The sequence below is a fragment of the Rhinolophus sinicus genome, chromosome 12 (genome assembly GCF_057876585.1).
Source record: "Rhinolophus sinicus isolate RSI-liver-muscle chromosome 12, RSI-T2T, whole genome shotgun sequence".
Lineage (NCBI taxonomy): Eukaryota > Metazoa > Chordata > Mammalia > Chiroptera > Rhinolophidae > Rhinolophus > Rhinolophus sinicus.
Genome location: NC_142512.1, coordinates 41,673,379 through 41,686,349, shown reverse-complemented (window position 1 = coordinate 41,686,349; position 12,971 = coordinate 41,673,379). Strand labels below are relative to the sequence as shown.

The window sequence follows — 12,971 nt, the reverse complement described above, 5'->3', positions numbered from 1 at the left end:
GGTGTGGATCCCTGAGTCTCTGGGCGGTCCAGGGAGATTGTTGGAAGAAGTTCCCTACAATAGCTGAATGCCTAGTTTCCTTTTTGTGGTGGTGGTTCTCTTCCTGGTAGAGTGTTTCTCTGTGTTCCATACACTTTTCTAAGTGGAGGTTTGTAGGGCCTTGGGCCTCGGCCTGTGTTGGGGATGTGTGGTATTTAGGTGCAGGTGTGACATGTCAGTAGAAGAGTCTTGGCTCTCTCCTTTGAGTCAGGTATAATACTCCTCCTCTTAGGCTCTGGACGTGGTGGATTCCTAATTTGGGGTCTTTGACTCTAAGATTTTCTATTCTCTGCTCCTAGGAGCCTGCCTCGTGTTGCTAGAAATAGTCCCTGGGTGGGACTCCAGGCAGCTTTATGTGTGGGTGGGTCTGGGTGTCTGCCCATGAGGATGTGTCCAAATGGCCTGAGCTGGACCCTCAGGACTGTCACAGGAGGGTCATGGGTCAGTGTGGTCAGAGTAATAACTGCCTTCTCTCCTTGTCGCTGCTTCTGCACAGTCTTAAAGGGTCAGAGTCCATCTTGCTCAACTTTAACCCCCCACAGCCTATCCTGTCCCTCACATCTTTTTCTGTAGGGGTGGAGGGATAGTTTTCCTTCTTTTAGAGATAGAGAAACTAGGGCCTAGAGGTAAAAAACCATTTGTAGGAGAACAGAAGCAGCATCAGGGCGGCATCCAGCCCCCTGCCATCTCCTTCTGCCTCATCAGTTTGCTGGACGTGATGCTTCTGTTGTGGGGTCCCGGTGCTGGCAACATGTGGAAGGTGCCCTGACCAGGGTTTTGGGGGTCCAGCAGACTCAGAGAAGCTGGAAGCTAGTGGGGTTGTTTAGTTTGCGCCATTCATTTTGGTCAAGGGTGTGCCCCCTCCCCTTTCCCTTTCCAGCATGACAGGCCCAGGGCACAGGCTGCGGGCAGAGTAGAGTGCCAGTGGGAGAAGGCTGGGCTCCTGAGACTTACCGAGTCAGCTCGGCCTTATGAGCCCCCTCCTGCAGGGGTTGTGCTTCTCTCTCAGATCTCCTGCCTCTGCCTTGCCTTCATTCAACCTGTAGGGGCTGTGCCAGGTGTTAGACAGGGAGAGGTCTTTGTGAGTCCAGTGCTGGAGGGTGGGCTGGCGAGCTCTGACTTTTTGCCTCCTCCTCTGAGGTTGGGCTGGTGAAGGGAGAGAAGAGGCCTGCTGGGTTCTCATCAGTCCCTTGCCCATCTCAGTTGGACACTGCCCCTAGCAGGGTCAGCTAGGCCCAGCAGTAGTGCCAACTGCTCCTTTCCTTTGAGCTACTACACTGACCTGTCCAGGAGCCACCTCCAGTCACATCAGGCCTGGGGTCTAACCCAGGGCCAAGGGAACAGAAGCTGCCCAGAGACATCCGTTGGCAGCTTTGGGATTTTATTCCCTTAAGAGAAAGGCTAGAATAATCAACCTCGGACAGATGAAGTCACTGGGTTGCCTGTCCAGATGCTGGTGGTCCCAGGACCCCTTGCAGCCACTTCTGCCGGGAGTGTTGTAGTAGCTGGAGGCGTCCACCAGCGCAGGAGGCAGGCAGCCTTGGAGCAGCTGCTGAGCCTGGCCGGGGAGGCCTCCTGATTGGGGTCAACAGAACTGGCTGCGCCTCCTGGCCAGCTTTCCAACTCCCCCCAGTAGGGGGAGATGCTGTCTTTTAGTATTTGGGAAGGAGGGAGAGAAAGAGGGGGTCAGACACTGGGGACCTCGTTTTAGGAAGGTGGCGAGACCTCAGAACTGGGGACGTTGCTTGGAGCAGTCCCCTGAGGCCCTTCCTACCGAGTTTTCTTGGGGCGCTGGGACTGGCTCTCCCATTTGTGGAGTTAGAGCAGCTCAGGGGGACAGCTGCCTCCACATCTCATCCTCTTCAAGGCGCCCAACATCTGCCATTCCCAGAGCTCAGGGTGGCATCTGGGCTGGGGATGTGGGTACCCGGCGCCAGGCAGAAGCCTGGATACCATGTGCCTTTGGACTCCACGGAAGTAAAATGAAACCATGAATTGTAGGTGGAGTATGCGGGTGTCCACTTCTCCCGTGGACACCCAGCAGAGAGGACCAGGAAGAGCATGGGTCCCGGGGCTGGGGACAGAGATGGGAACGATGAGAATGGTCAGTCCCCAGGGCCTGGGTGTCCTGGCCCCTGAGCACCTCCCACCCTCTCCCTAATCCCTGGGAGATCCTTTTTCCTTAAGGCACAGAATAGCCCTGTTCCCGGGTTCCCTTCAATTTCTCAGAACAGGAGCTTTCCTGTTTGTTAACTTCTTGCTGAGTATCCCCAACATGCGAGAGAATCTTAGCTTGGTCTGTGGGGAAACGGAAGAACACTAGAAGGTGGTCCATCCCTGCCCTCATAAGCAAACAGGTTAGTAAGAGAGGGTGTGCTGGGTGAGGGGCAGCAGGTGGAGACTCAGAGCAATTTACTTCTGGGGCTTCCCCCTCCTTCCCAGGGAGAGGGAGCTGATCCACTTACCTCTGGGCTGGGCCAAACGCCAGCATTTGACCTGATTTGCCTCTTTTGCAGTCCTGGGTACAGGCAGAGGCCATTGATGGGACTGCCTGCTTCCCTGAGGACGCCACTCGCGGGTGTCTGGCAAAAGGGGGATTAAGGAGTTAGGCTTTTTTTTATTTTTCTGGAGCTGATCACCTCTGCTCCCCTCAGTGGGATTGAAGGACTGGCGGAGAATGTCTCCTGCCTGCGTTTGGCCCGACCCGGTTGGAGGAGCTGCCCTGGGACCTGGGACCTAGGCCTGCTCTGGCCACGGCTCTGTCCTCTATGCCACTGCCCAGAAGAGAGGGCACGAGTGAGGCCAGTCTGGATGGCGACAGGGCTCCAGGAGGAGGCGGCCACGTTCCTCATCCCCAGCGTGGGAGGGAGACAAGCTTCATGACAACACCCGCCTGCCCAGCACCTCCCAGCACACTCCACACTTTCTCTCCTTCCCTTTCCCAGGAGGGAGGGAGGGAGGGCAGCTGCCCCCTCCTTTCTGGGTGACCAGAGAAACTGGGGCATGGGCATGGGGTGGAGCCAGGAACCTCGGCGTCCTGCCTCCCAGCCTTGGGCTCAGGCTCTGCCTCTGAGCCCCTGGGGAAGGCGGGCAGCCAGCCCTGAGGAGGAGAAAGTGGGTCAGTGCCATCGTGGGCTGGGGGTCCAGGAAGTGGACTGCTGGTGTCCCTTCTCCACTTAGGTGCCACTTGGTGCATTTCTGTGCTCACTCCAGCTTGGGCTCTGCTCCACCTCCTCTTCCCTGCTCCATCATTCCAAAGGGATTGAAGGCTTAGAATGGGATGGTGGGAGGAGGCAGGGTCAACCCTGAGAGAACGTGGAAGATGCCAAAGTAGGTGTTTACGTTTTTCCTGGACTTGGTTTCAAATGAGAGGGTTCAGCCAGCACCTAGCATGGGACCTGGCACATGGCAGCTCCCAGGCCATGCCGACGGGCTCCAGCATGACTGGGCTCAAAGCGCAGGAGAGAACTGAAGGGCAGGCAGGCTGATGTCTCCGGGGCCCCAGAGAAGCTAGCACCCCACGCTCCATCCGGGATGCTCCTGGGCCAGCCCTTTGTATTCATACTGTGCACAGGGCAGACTTTGCTTTCTTCCTTTTGGTCAGGCCCCATCCCAGCCTTTTGGGCCCAGGAAATGGGAACCTGGAGGAGCCCCAGGAGCCAGCATGGGGTTCCCCTCTTCCAGATATAGGGGATTAGGAGACCTGAGCCCAGCCTCCGCAGGAAGGAGCAAGGTCACTGTGGGTCGGAGGGGATGGTGCCGGCTGCGAATGAGGCTCGTGTGCCCCATGCGTGGTGGGTGCTCTGTAAGGTTTGTGGGATGACACGTGGGGGTGTTGGATGGCTGAGGATGGAGAAGAGACGTGAACTACAAGGCGAGAGGGGCTAGAAAGCAGGAAGGATTGAGATTAGACATTAGGAGATCTCGTTGCATCAGCTGAATCTCAGAAGTAAAGACACTTGTCCCTACCCCAGGCGTCCTCTCTTATTCCCCTGGAGGATTCGGGGAACTGCACTGAGGATTGTCTGGCTGTCCGATACTTTGCTTCCCATATCACGCTGTTACTGGAAATTGTAACAGTGCTGGTTACTGCCCCAAGCCCCTGGCTTTGGCCACCTCTGGCTGTCAGTCTCCTGGGTGCTCCCATCTTCCCTAAGCAGAGAGTTATCTTTCTTTAGGTTTCTGGACGCTCCAGGTTCTGCTTCGAGTCATTGTAACAGGTGACTTCCTCTCCTCCAGAACAGGGCTCCCCTACCTTACTCGCTTGTGCCTGGGGCAGACAGAGAGAACCAGGACAGGGCTAGCCAGCCCTTCCGGTTGCTCCTAGCTTGGGTGGGTGGAGTACTGAGCTGGGAGGGGCTGCTGGCCCCAGCTTTCTGGGCTCCCTTGAATCTGCTGCCTATCACCCCACTGAGAAGACCTTGGCCTTCCCTTCCCCTCCCCTTCAGAGAGCCTGGTTGGCCAGGAGGTTGGGGCTGGGAATGGTGAACGAGGTTCCCAGACCTATCCTGAAGTGTCCACCCATCCAGACCCCTGTGAGCGGCCTGCTTCATCACCATTTTTCTAGAGTTTGCCCTGGCTGAGAAGCTGAGGCTCCAGATCTTTATTTAGGTCCTGTTCCCCCACACCCTATCCCCAAATATACATCTTGCCAGCCAGTCTACAGCCTGGGAAAGCCCACCTCTGCCACCTCCCCCATCCATAAGTTCTCCCACCTGAGGGCAGGAGGCACCTTTGTCATCCCTGGCTGGCAGAAGTCGGCTGGGAAGATGGGCTTCAGGAGCCACCGCCACTGTGTCCTTGGTTGGCCAGCTCCTCCCGGGCTCCTGACAAGAGGGTGAGGTCATCCAGTCCAGGGAGAGGACAGGTGTCCCTGGCTCCATGCCTGCAGTTGGGGGCAAGAAGGGGCCAGGAGGGGGCTCCAAAATAGCAACTGTGACATCAGGAAGGGGGAGGGGGATGCAGACCCAGGAATAACCAGGCTATTAAAAGGCTCCAGTGAGGTCAAGGGGCCAAGTGGGATCTCTGTATCAGTGGGAGGCACAGCCTGAGAAGGGACGGGCCAGCAGTGGGCCGGGTAGGTGGGTGTCACCAGTCCTCATGGGGCACCGGCCCTAGGTCCTCGCAGGGCCCCAGGAGCAGGGGTTCCTCTGCTAGGCCTGTGGCTGGTGGGGAAGAGCTGAATGTTGTCAGCCTCTTGACTGTTCTTAGAGGGGTTCCAATCTCAGGTCTGTTCCTACCTGGGTACTGGGGGTCATTGTACCTGTTAACGGAAATGTTGGGGCAGTTTCATGTACTCCCATGTGCAGGAGGCAGTGGGCTGTGGTGATAGAGCTCAGACATCCCTGTCCCACCATTTAAGTAGCTGTACGATCTAGGGTTAGTGACTTCATCTCTCTATGCCTCAGTTTCCTTGTCTGCACCTGTCTCGTGAGCTCATCATGCAGACTAAATGTATATGCTGCTGTTAGCATGACACCTGGCACACTACCAGGGCAGAGCTCCCTGTGCTCTGAGAATGGCCAGGTGCTCCCTGGTTCCCTTGGGGGGGGGGGGGTGAAGCCTGTCCCGGAAGAGTCTCCTGCCCCCTGGAGGGAAGCGGAGCAGCCTCTGGAGGTGACCGCCATTTAGCTGCTGCTCAGGGGTCTCCCTGCGGGTTGAGGGGGTGGGGAGGCACCTCCCAGCTCAGGGAGGGCAGAAGTTAAATAAACCCATTTGGCTGCTAGAAGGACTCCAAGGAAAATGCAAGGTTAGGGCCAGGTGGCCCTGTCTGCCACTCTCTCGCAGACCCTTCGGGTTCCTTTACCTGCCCTGGATGGCAAGAGAGAAGATAGAGGATGGAATCTGGTTTTTTGGTTTCCAGCCCCTCTCCAGCTCTGGTGCTGCTCCCAGATGCATGGGGACTCTGGCTGTGCCCTTCCACATCCCAGCCGCTGGCCATGGGCTCTGTGGCCTTGGCCCTGAGTGCAGGCCCTCCCCTGTTCCCATCCCCCTGCCTGGCGCTTCCTCCTGGGGTGGAGCTCGCCTCCCCCCATGGGGCCTCCGCCAGGCCTGGGCTCCTGGCAGCCCGCTCCACCTATTTATAGACAGGGCCCTCCCCCAACTGCTATTTCAGTCTCCTGCCAGCTGCCGGAGGCTCATTCGGGAAGGAGGAGCAGGGAGCCAGGCCCAGAGCTGTCACCCAGCGCTGGGAGGGAGGGAACACAGAGCCCGCCTGCCTGCTGAGCTCCCCTTCCTGTCCCCCAAGTGCTCAGCCATACCGCAGCTCCTGGGAGCTGGGGACAGGCTGGTGGTGGGATGCCCTTCTAGGAGAGAGGGGGGCCTGTAGCTCGTGGGCCTTCTGGCTCCTCCTGCTGCCAGGAGTGCCCAGGCCGGATGAGGCACCTCCCCACAGCACAGGTCCCAGCAGCAGGGGCCTGAGGGAGCCCCTGAGCAGTGACGGCCCCGCCCGCCCCACCACTTTCCCTTTGGCCGACTCCCGCCTCTGGCGGCCCCCTCCCTGGCATGCTGCTGGTGCCCAAAGCTCAGGGGCTCGTGGAGATGCTGCAGACCATCTATGAGACAGAATCCTGTTTCTCAGCAGATGGGATGTCAGCCCGGGAACCATCCTTGGAAATCCTTCCTCGGACCCCTCTACACGGCATCCCTGTGGCAGGTAAGTACCTCAGTGTCCCTGCCTGCCGTCTGCCATTGGGCACCCAGGGCTTGAGCATTTGGCTCTGAGCCTTGCCCAGATGGGGTCCTGCTTAGATCTCTCTGGGGGGCTTTGTGTTGAGAATATGGTAGTCAGTGGAGCCGCGCTCACCGAGGTGGGTTTTCCTGCCTTTCCTCCAGCAGCACTCGGCTACATCGCTTCAAGTCCCTTTGGCCTCCGGCAGGATCCACATCAGCTGCTGGGGGCTGTGGATGGCTAGAGAATCCTGGCGTAGTTGGCACTGTGGTCAGAGGGGAGGAAGTGGGTCAGTGACCTGTCTCCAGGCTGCCCGCCCCCCAGGTCTGGGCAAGGGAAGAAGCCATAGCTAAGTGTCCTCAAGAGTAAAGACTACCCCACCTCCTCTGGCTGGGTTCTGAGGGGCAGAGTGTCCCGTGCAGTGATTTCTGCAAGTCCCCAATCTGGAGTCCCCCGGGAATCAGATATCTGGCAAGGAGGCTTGTGCAGTTGTGGTAGAGTTAGGCAGAGGCTAGCAGCTGAGCTGTCAGGGACCTTTGCTGCCTTAGCTCTTAGCACCCCCATATGTCTCCTTCCCCCAGGCCTTGGTTTATTCCCATGTCATCAGGGCAAAGAGGTGTCTTCATATGGGCATGTGGACCCTCTTAACCCTGCCACCTTCTCAGCAGGGACTTTTTTGGCTCTTGGCTGGGGGTGGGGTCCCCCAGAGCTGGGCCACTCCTTCCCTCCTTCCCTCCCAGGAACCTGTTGGCAGCATGAGGCCTTTCTGGCACAGCCTCCCCACCAGGCCGGCACCACAAGATGCTTCCTCGAGGGAGGGGCCTATTGGATTCATGCCCACTTGGCCCCTCCTGGCAGTGGCTTGGCACCTGGGTGTGGATGTGTGTATGTGTATGTGTATGGGAAATCTTTGCCTCTGGATACGTGGGTGTGGGTCCCAAGCTTTGAACTGGAAGGTGGGAGCTGTGATTTGGCTTTAAACCATCCAGGGATAAGGTTGCAGCTGGAGTGGGATGTTTCAGAGGATGAATGTTTTCGGAAGATTTGGAAAACCTTTGGAACAAGGCCTGCCATCTGCCTGGGCAAGGATGCCCATGTAGTCTCCTAGGGTAGGGGTATAACCCTGGGGACCAGCCCTACAGAATCCCTACCCAGTCCCCTGGGAAGGGATGTAAACATCTGGAGCTGGTCTAGCCCTCGTCTAGTTGAGTCTGCAGCTCTAGCTAAAGACCCTGCCTGCTGGTCCCTGCTCCAAAGCCTCTAGGAGTCAAGGTCGTCTCTTGGAAAGCAAAGGACTGACTGTGCAGAGCATCTGCTTGGGGGCAGCTCTGCCCCATTTGGCAGATGCCCTATCAGCCCACCCACCCTGCCTTGTTCCTGCTGTCCCTTGCCTCCCAGCAGCCCCTGGCAGTTGGCCTGAAGTTTCTTCCTCAGCATGTTCTCTCATCTTCCTTCAAGTTAGGCTCCAGGATTCTTGCAGGATGGAACCCCGCTACCCCCATCCCTTCCCTAAGGCTGCCTGGTCCCTGTCCCGTCGTCCCCCCCCACCCCCCAACACACACACACTGCCTAGCTTTCTGAGTGGTAGCGTGGTCCATGCTGGCAGGAGGGAGGCGTGAGTCACCTCAGCGGCTCGGGGAGAGGGCTAAGAATGTTCCCCCCTGCGCAACTCTGATGCTGTGTCTGTGACGTGGCTGGGGACAGATATAGGCCTGAGCTTGGCTGCCTTTTTTTTTTTTTGGACTCTGGAATGTAAATAGATGTTTCAAATAGAAACACTTTAACCTTTGGGTTAAAAAAAAATCTACCCTGGATAAACACGGCCATGAGGGCCCAGGCAGCCTGGTTCCCCCGCCCCCCCCCTTTTCTTGGTCAGTCTCCAGACAGGATGCTAAAGCCTGTGGCTATAAAAACAGGTGTCCAGGGACGCTTCTTGAGCGGTATGTGCCACCAGGCTCTGCGTGTGAGTGCTTAGGGAGCAGGGGCTTTCCAGGATGGACTGTCTACTGCATCCAGCAGCAAGTGTTTGGAACCCCGTTTTCGGGGTGTCCTTTGCTCTCTGGGCTAACTTGTTCATGGCCATTCCCCAGCATTAGCACAGTGCCTGGCATATGGGTGAGTAAACCATGCTAGAGGGGCTGGCATCCAGGGCCTGGGTTCTATTCTGGGTGAATACATATGGTGAGTTGCCCCAGCGGGTAAGCCAGAGCCGTGGCAGACGGAGCCCATGAGGGTTGCGGGTCACTCTGCTGTTCCTGCTTGAGGCAGGGGACAGATCACAGCTTCCACTAGGGCCATCCTAGGTCTTCCTTGATGGCTCCCCCATAACGGCCCAGCACACAGTGGGGACTCCCTCATCCAGGCCTGGTCCTGGCTTGGGGAGCCCGGGAGCTTGGACTCTGGTGTGGGATTCCCCAGGATGCAGTGCTGGGGGATTTCCTGCCTCCCTTCTGTGGGCCTGGATTCCCCTCTGGCCTGGATTAGGCCGAGCTGAGGCTTGGGCAATGTGCAGGGCGTTATAAGCAGGCGTGGAGGAGGAGTCTCTTCCCCAGTGAGGGAGGTTGTGAATCCTGCTTGTGCCAGGAAGGGATACTCTGGATATTGGGGAGTGCTATTGGGTTGGAGTTTGGAATTGGGGTTTCCCCTGGATGTTCTTATTCACGTTCTTCAGACCATTCCCAGCTTGGCTGGGGGTGTGGGGGTGTAGGTGTAGGGTGTGGGGAGGGTAGGAAGGGTGAGACTATGGTGGGAAGAGAACCAATATTGTAGTGTACTAAGTGCCAGGGTATCAAGTGCTTTCCTTACTTTAGTTCTTCTAGGACGGTATTAATAGCCATGTTTTATAATTGAGAAGGATCAGAGAGGTTAAGGAACTTGCCCAAGGTCACAGAGTAAGTGACAGCTGGGATTTGGCCTCAGATCTCTGTGTAGGGCCACTGCCAACCCACATAAGAGCCCCTTTGTGCAAATTATTAAAAGGTGGCCCTTCTTCCGGGTGGATATATCCTCATGCCAGAGTGCATGGCTTAGCAATTGGAGCATGGGCTGGATTTCAGTCCCCAACTTGCCCCTTTAGTCAGGTGCCCTTGAGCAGTACACAACCTGCACAACCTTACGTGGTAGACGTGTCTTTGTGCCTCCAAAGTTTGTGTGTCTAGAGAATAGAGACCAGTCTGGCCTTGGGGATGCTCCTGAGGATTCTGAGAGGAGACCGTTTTCTATAAATACTGGGGACCCCTTGGTCAGCTGTTTTCCTTCCTGCAGGAACAGAGTTGCACACCCTGTCCCATTCAGACGGCCTCCCTTGGCACCATCTCCTCCTACCTCATACCCTCTTCTTATTTTTGAGACCCTCAGCTGTCCCTTCGCTGCTGCACAGCTGCCAGACAGGAAATCAGATTAACTGTGTCCACACACACAGCTGTAACAGCTGTCAGGTTGGCGGCAGACGTGAGTGCAGACAGCCCGGGACACTGTGAGAAAGTAGTTCTCAAAAGTTTCAGTTGCGTCAGAATTACCAAGGGAATATATTAAAATGCAGGTTCCCAAGCCTTGTCTCCCCAGCCCCGGTTTGGATTCTGTAGGGCTGTCCAGGAACCAGCATTTTAACACAGCTCAGGTGATTCTGATGGGAGTAGACGCAGACCATGCTTAGAGTAATGGCTATTTGGACAGGGGTCCTGAGGCCTGGAAGCCTGACACCAGTGGGTGTCACTGGCATCCCTGCAAGGCCTCGGTGGCTTTGGGACTCTTGGGAGGGAGGGAGGCTGTCACCCCAGTGAGAGTCAAATCCAGCTCCTAGCAGCCTGGCAGTCTAAAGAGGGAGGATGTCTTCAGACGCTAGGGAACAGGTGGCTAAACCCCAGCTGGGGTGGGGGTTATGGCAAGAGGCCAGCTGGGCAGGTGGGCAGGCCACTCTGCTGGACGTTCAGGTCTGGGTTGTGCCCTGGGGCCCCTGCCGTCCACCCCAGGTGTGGAGTGAACAGTCCCAGCAACAGCTGCAGACTTTGAATGCTTAGCGTGGTGCCCAAGTGTTTCCTGGATGGCTGGGCTGAGAGAAGTGATGCTACTTCTTCCCCACGTAGTAGCCCCAAGTCAATGACAAATTCCATCTTCACCAGTGAGAGATGCTTTGTGCCTTCCACTAGGGCTCTGCCCCTCTGCGGCTATGGTCCTTCAGAGGCATGGTGTACCTCAAGGTTTCTGGGGGTTCTGTTCACTTGGCCCCCCTCTCCCTTGGGCTGCTGGCCTCTGGTGTTCTGGGGGCCCTGAGATCCCTGGATCCTTAATCCAGAGTTTGGCTTCTTGCTCCATCTCTCGTTAAATTCGGGAGCAGCCCTCAAGGTCTCTCCTGTTTTTCAGTGGGAAGCAGAGAGAACCAGAAGAGCTGGTGCCAAGCCCTGGCTCCTGCGCCTCATTTCCAGGTGGTGCTGGACAATCTCTTCCGTGTCTGGCCTCACTGTCCTCCTCGTCAACTGGGGAAATTGAGTTGCTGATTTGCAGGCCCTTCCTGCACTGACATTTAAGAGTCTCTGAAGTCAGTTTCGTGTTCCTTCTGCCTTGTGAGAAGAGGGGCCCAGGAAGAAGTGGGAACAGTATTGGGGAGAGAAGTGTCACCCGCAGCGGGCACAGTAAAGTTAGATACCCGGGAAAACTTTCTGACTGCTCGGAGCTTGGGCCCCCGAGAGCAGGGACCAGAATTCACGCTTGTCTGTGCTAAGTAATGCTTTTGAGGGACAGGAGGGATTCCGCCTCTGTGGGCTGAGCCACAGAGGACAGAGTGGCCTTTCTTGGAGGTAGCGAGGCAAGAGAGTCGCTGTTGGGAGGAGGCTGTTCCCAGAGATTCCTTCTGCAGCCCTGGGATCCAGCCATTGGCCACTCCAGCTTGTGCTGTGTGGGGCCCACAGGAAGGGCTTTGATTGGGACAGGACCACAGAGTGACACTGGGGCAGTCTGACATGAAAGAGCTAAGGCCTTACTCTGGCAGAGGCCTGAGCCTGCTTCCTTAGTGTTCAGAGTGTTCAGGCAGTCTATGAACTTGGCTCCACGTAATTCTAAGTGTTTTATTTTGTGCACTTTAGAAACATTCTGAGAAGTGGTGCATAGGCTTCACTAGATTGCCAAAGGGGTCCAGGACACAAATGTCAGGAGCCATTCATAATAGCCTGACTAGCGCCTCCTGAGAGCTCAGACCCTGTGCCAAGCTGTTCTGCATGTGTTACTCTCCTGAGCTCGACAGCTCTGGGAGGTAGGTGCTGTTCTTACGCCCATTTCGCAGATGCCTGCACGGAACACAGGGAGGTGCTCAGTGCCTTGCCCTAGGAAGTGGGGGAGCCTGACCTGAACCCCGGCATTCTCTTACTCCAGAGCCCTTGCTCTTAACTATGATGAGATGTGTGTTCGCTTGTGTTACATGAGGCGTTGTGAAAATTGCTAGGTGAGAGTCATCCCCAGCTTGCACATGTAGAAATACCATCTGAATTGTGGTAGAACCTGTTGAGCCTAAATTGGCCTCATTAATCACGTAAGAGCACAGAAATAGATCATGGGAAACCGTCCTTGGTGGGGAGGGGTCATTAGCGTCATGGGGAGGAGTGTGAAATGCTGCTCCCCGCCTCCTTCCAAAATCCCTCAAGGCCAAGAAAGGGACAAGAGCCCTTTCCCATTCTCCAGAGGGACAGAACAAGGTCATTAGGTACTTAAGGAAGGTGCTGACTGTTGAGGGAGCTCCTGAGGTCATGGGTGCTGGTAGAAGGCACTGCCCTCCAGGGTGGGTTGCTGGCTGGTTGCTCTCCAGATGGGCCAGTTGTCCGATTCTGGTGCAGTGAGCACTGGGGATGCCCGTGTTGGAGCCAGGCTGCACAGGCGAGTATTCAGAGGCAGCCTGCTCGAGCTGGGAGTCAGGACGCCTGGCTCTAAGTCTCTGCTACTTAGCTGGTGGGGTCATCTGTGATTCCTCGTCTGTGTAACGGGGGCTAAAACATGATCTCAAAGGCCCCTTTCACCCTCACCCCTCTTTTGTTAGGGTGGCTCCTCAGATCTAGGGCTTACTTTCAGAGGCCTCATTTTTGTCCTTGGCATTCCAAACAGCTTACTGCACCCCTCCCTCATACTTGTAAGTACCCTCGGTCCTCCTCCTTCCCAGCCGTCTGGCTGGTAGCTCCTGGGAGCAGGATCTTTTTAGAACCAAGTGTTAAGCTTTTTAGGTCTGCTGGGCAGGTCCACACACTGTGCCGCCCCCTTCCCTCCAGGGCTTTTCCAA

The 12,971-nt window shown here is 56.6% G+C and overlaps 1 protein-coding gene across 8 annotated transcripts in view; it reads left to right on the top strand.

The window, feature by feature from the left end:
• The window catches only part of HDAC5 (histone deacetylase 5), a 34,239-nt gene that overhangs the window by 6,226 nt on the left and 15,042 nt on the right, over positions 1-12,971 (top strand). For 4 of the 8 annotated variants that reach the window (XM_019752251.3, XM_088788938.1, XM_088788939.1 and 1 more), the window contains one exon: positions 6,620-6,694. The exons of 1 other annotated variant lie outside the window; for it this stretch is intronic. In XM_019752251.3, the coding sequence (XP_019607810.2) occupies positions 6,620-6,694 (75 nt within the window). Of the gene's footprint in view, positions 1-6,187; positions 6,695-12,971 lie in introns of those variants that run through there. 3 more of the 8 variants (XM_019752255.3, XM_074320639.2, XM_019752250.3) reach the window with 2 other exon arrangements.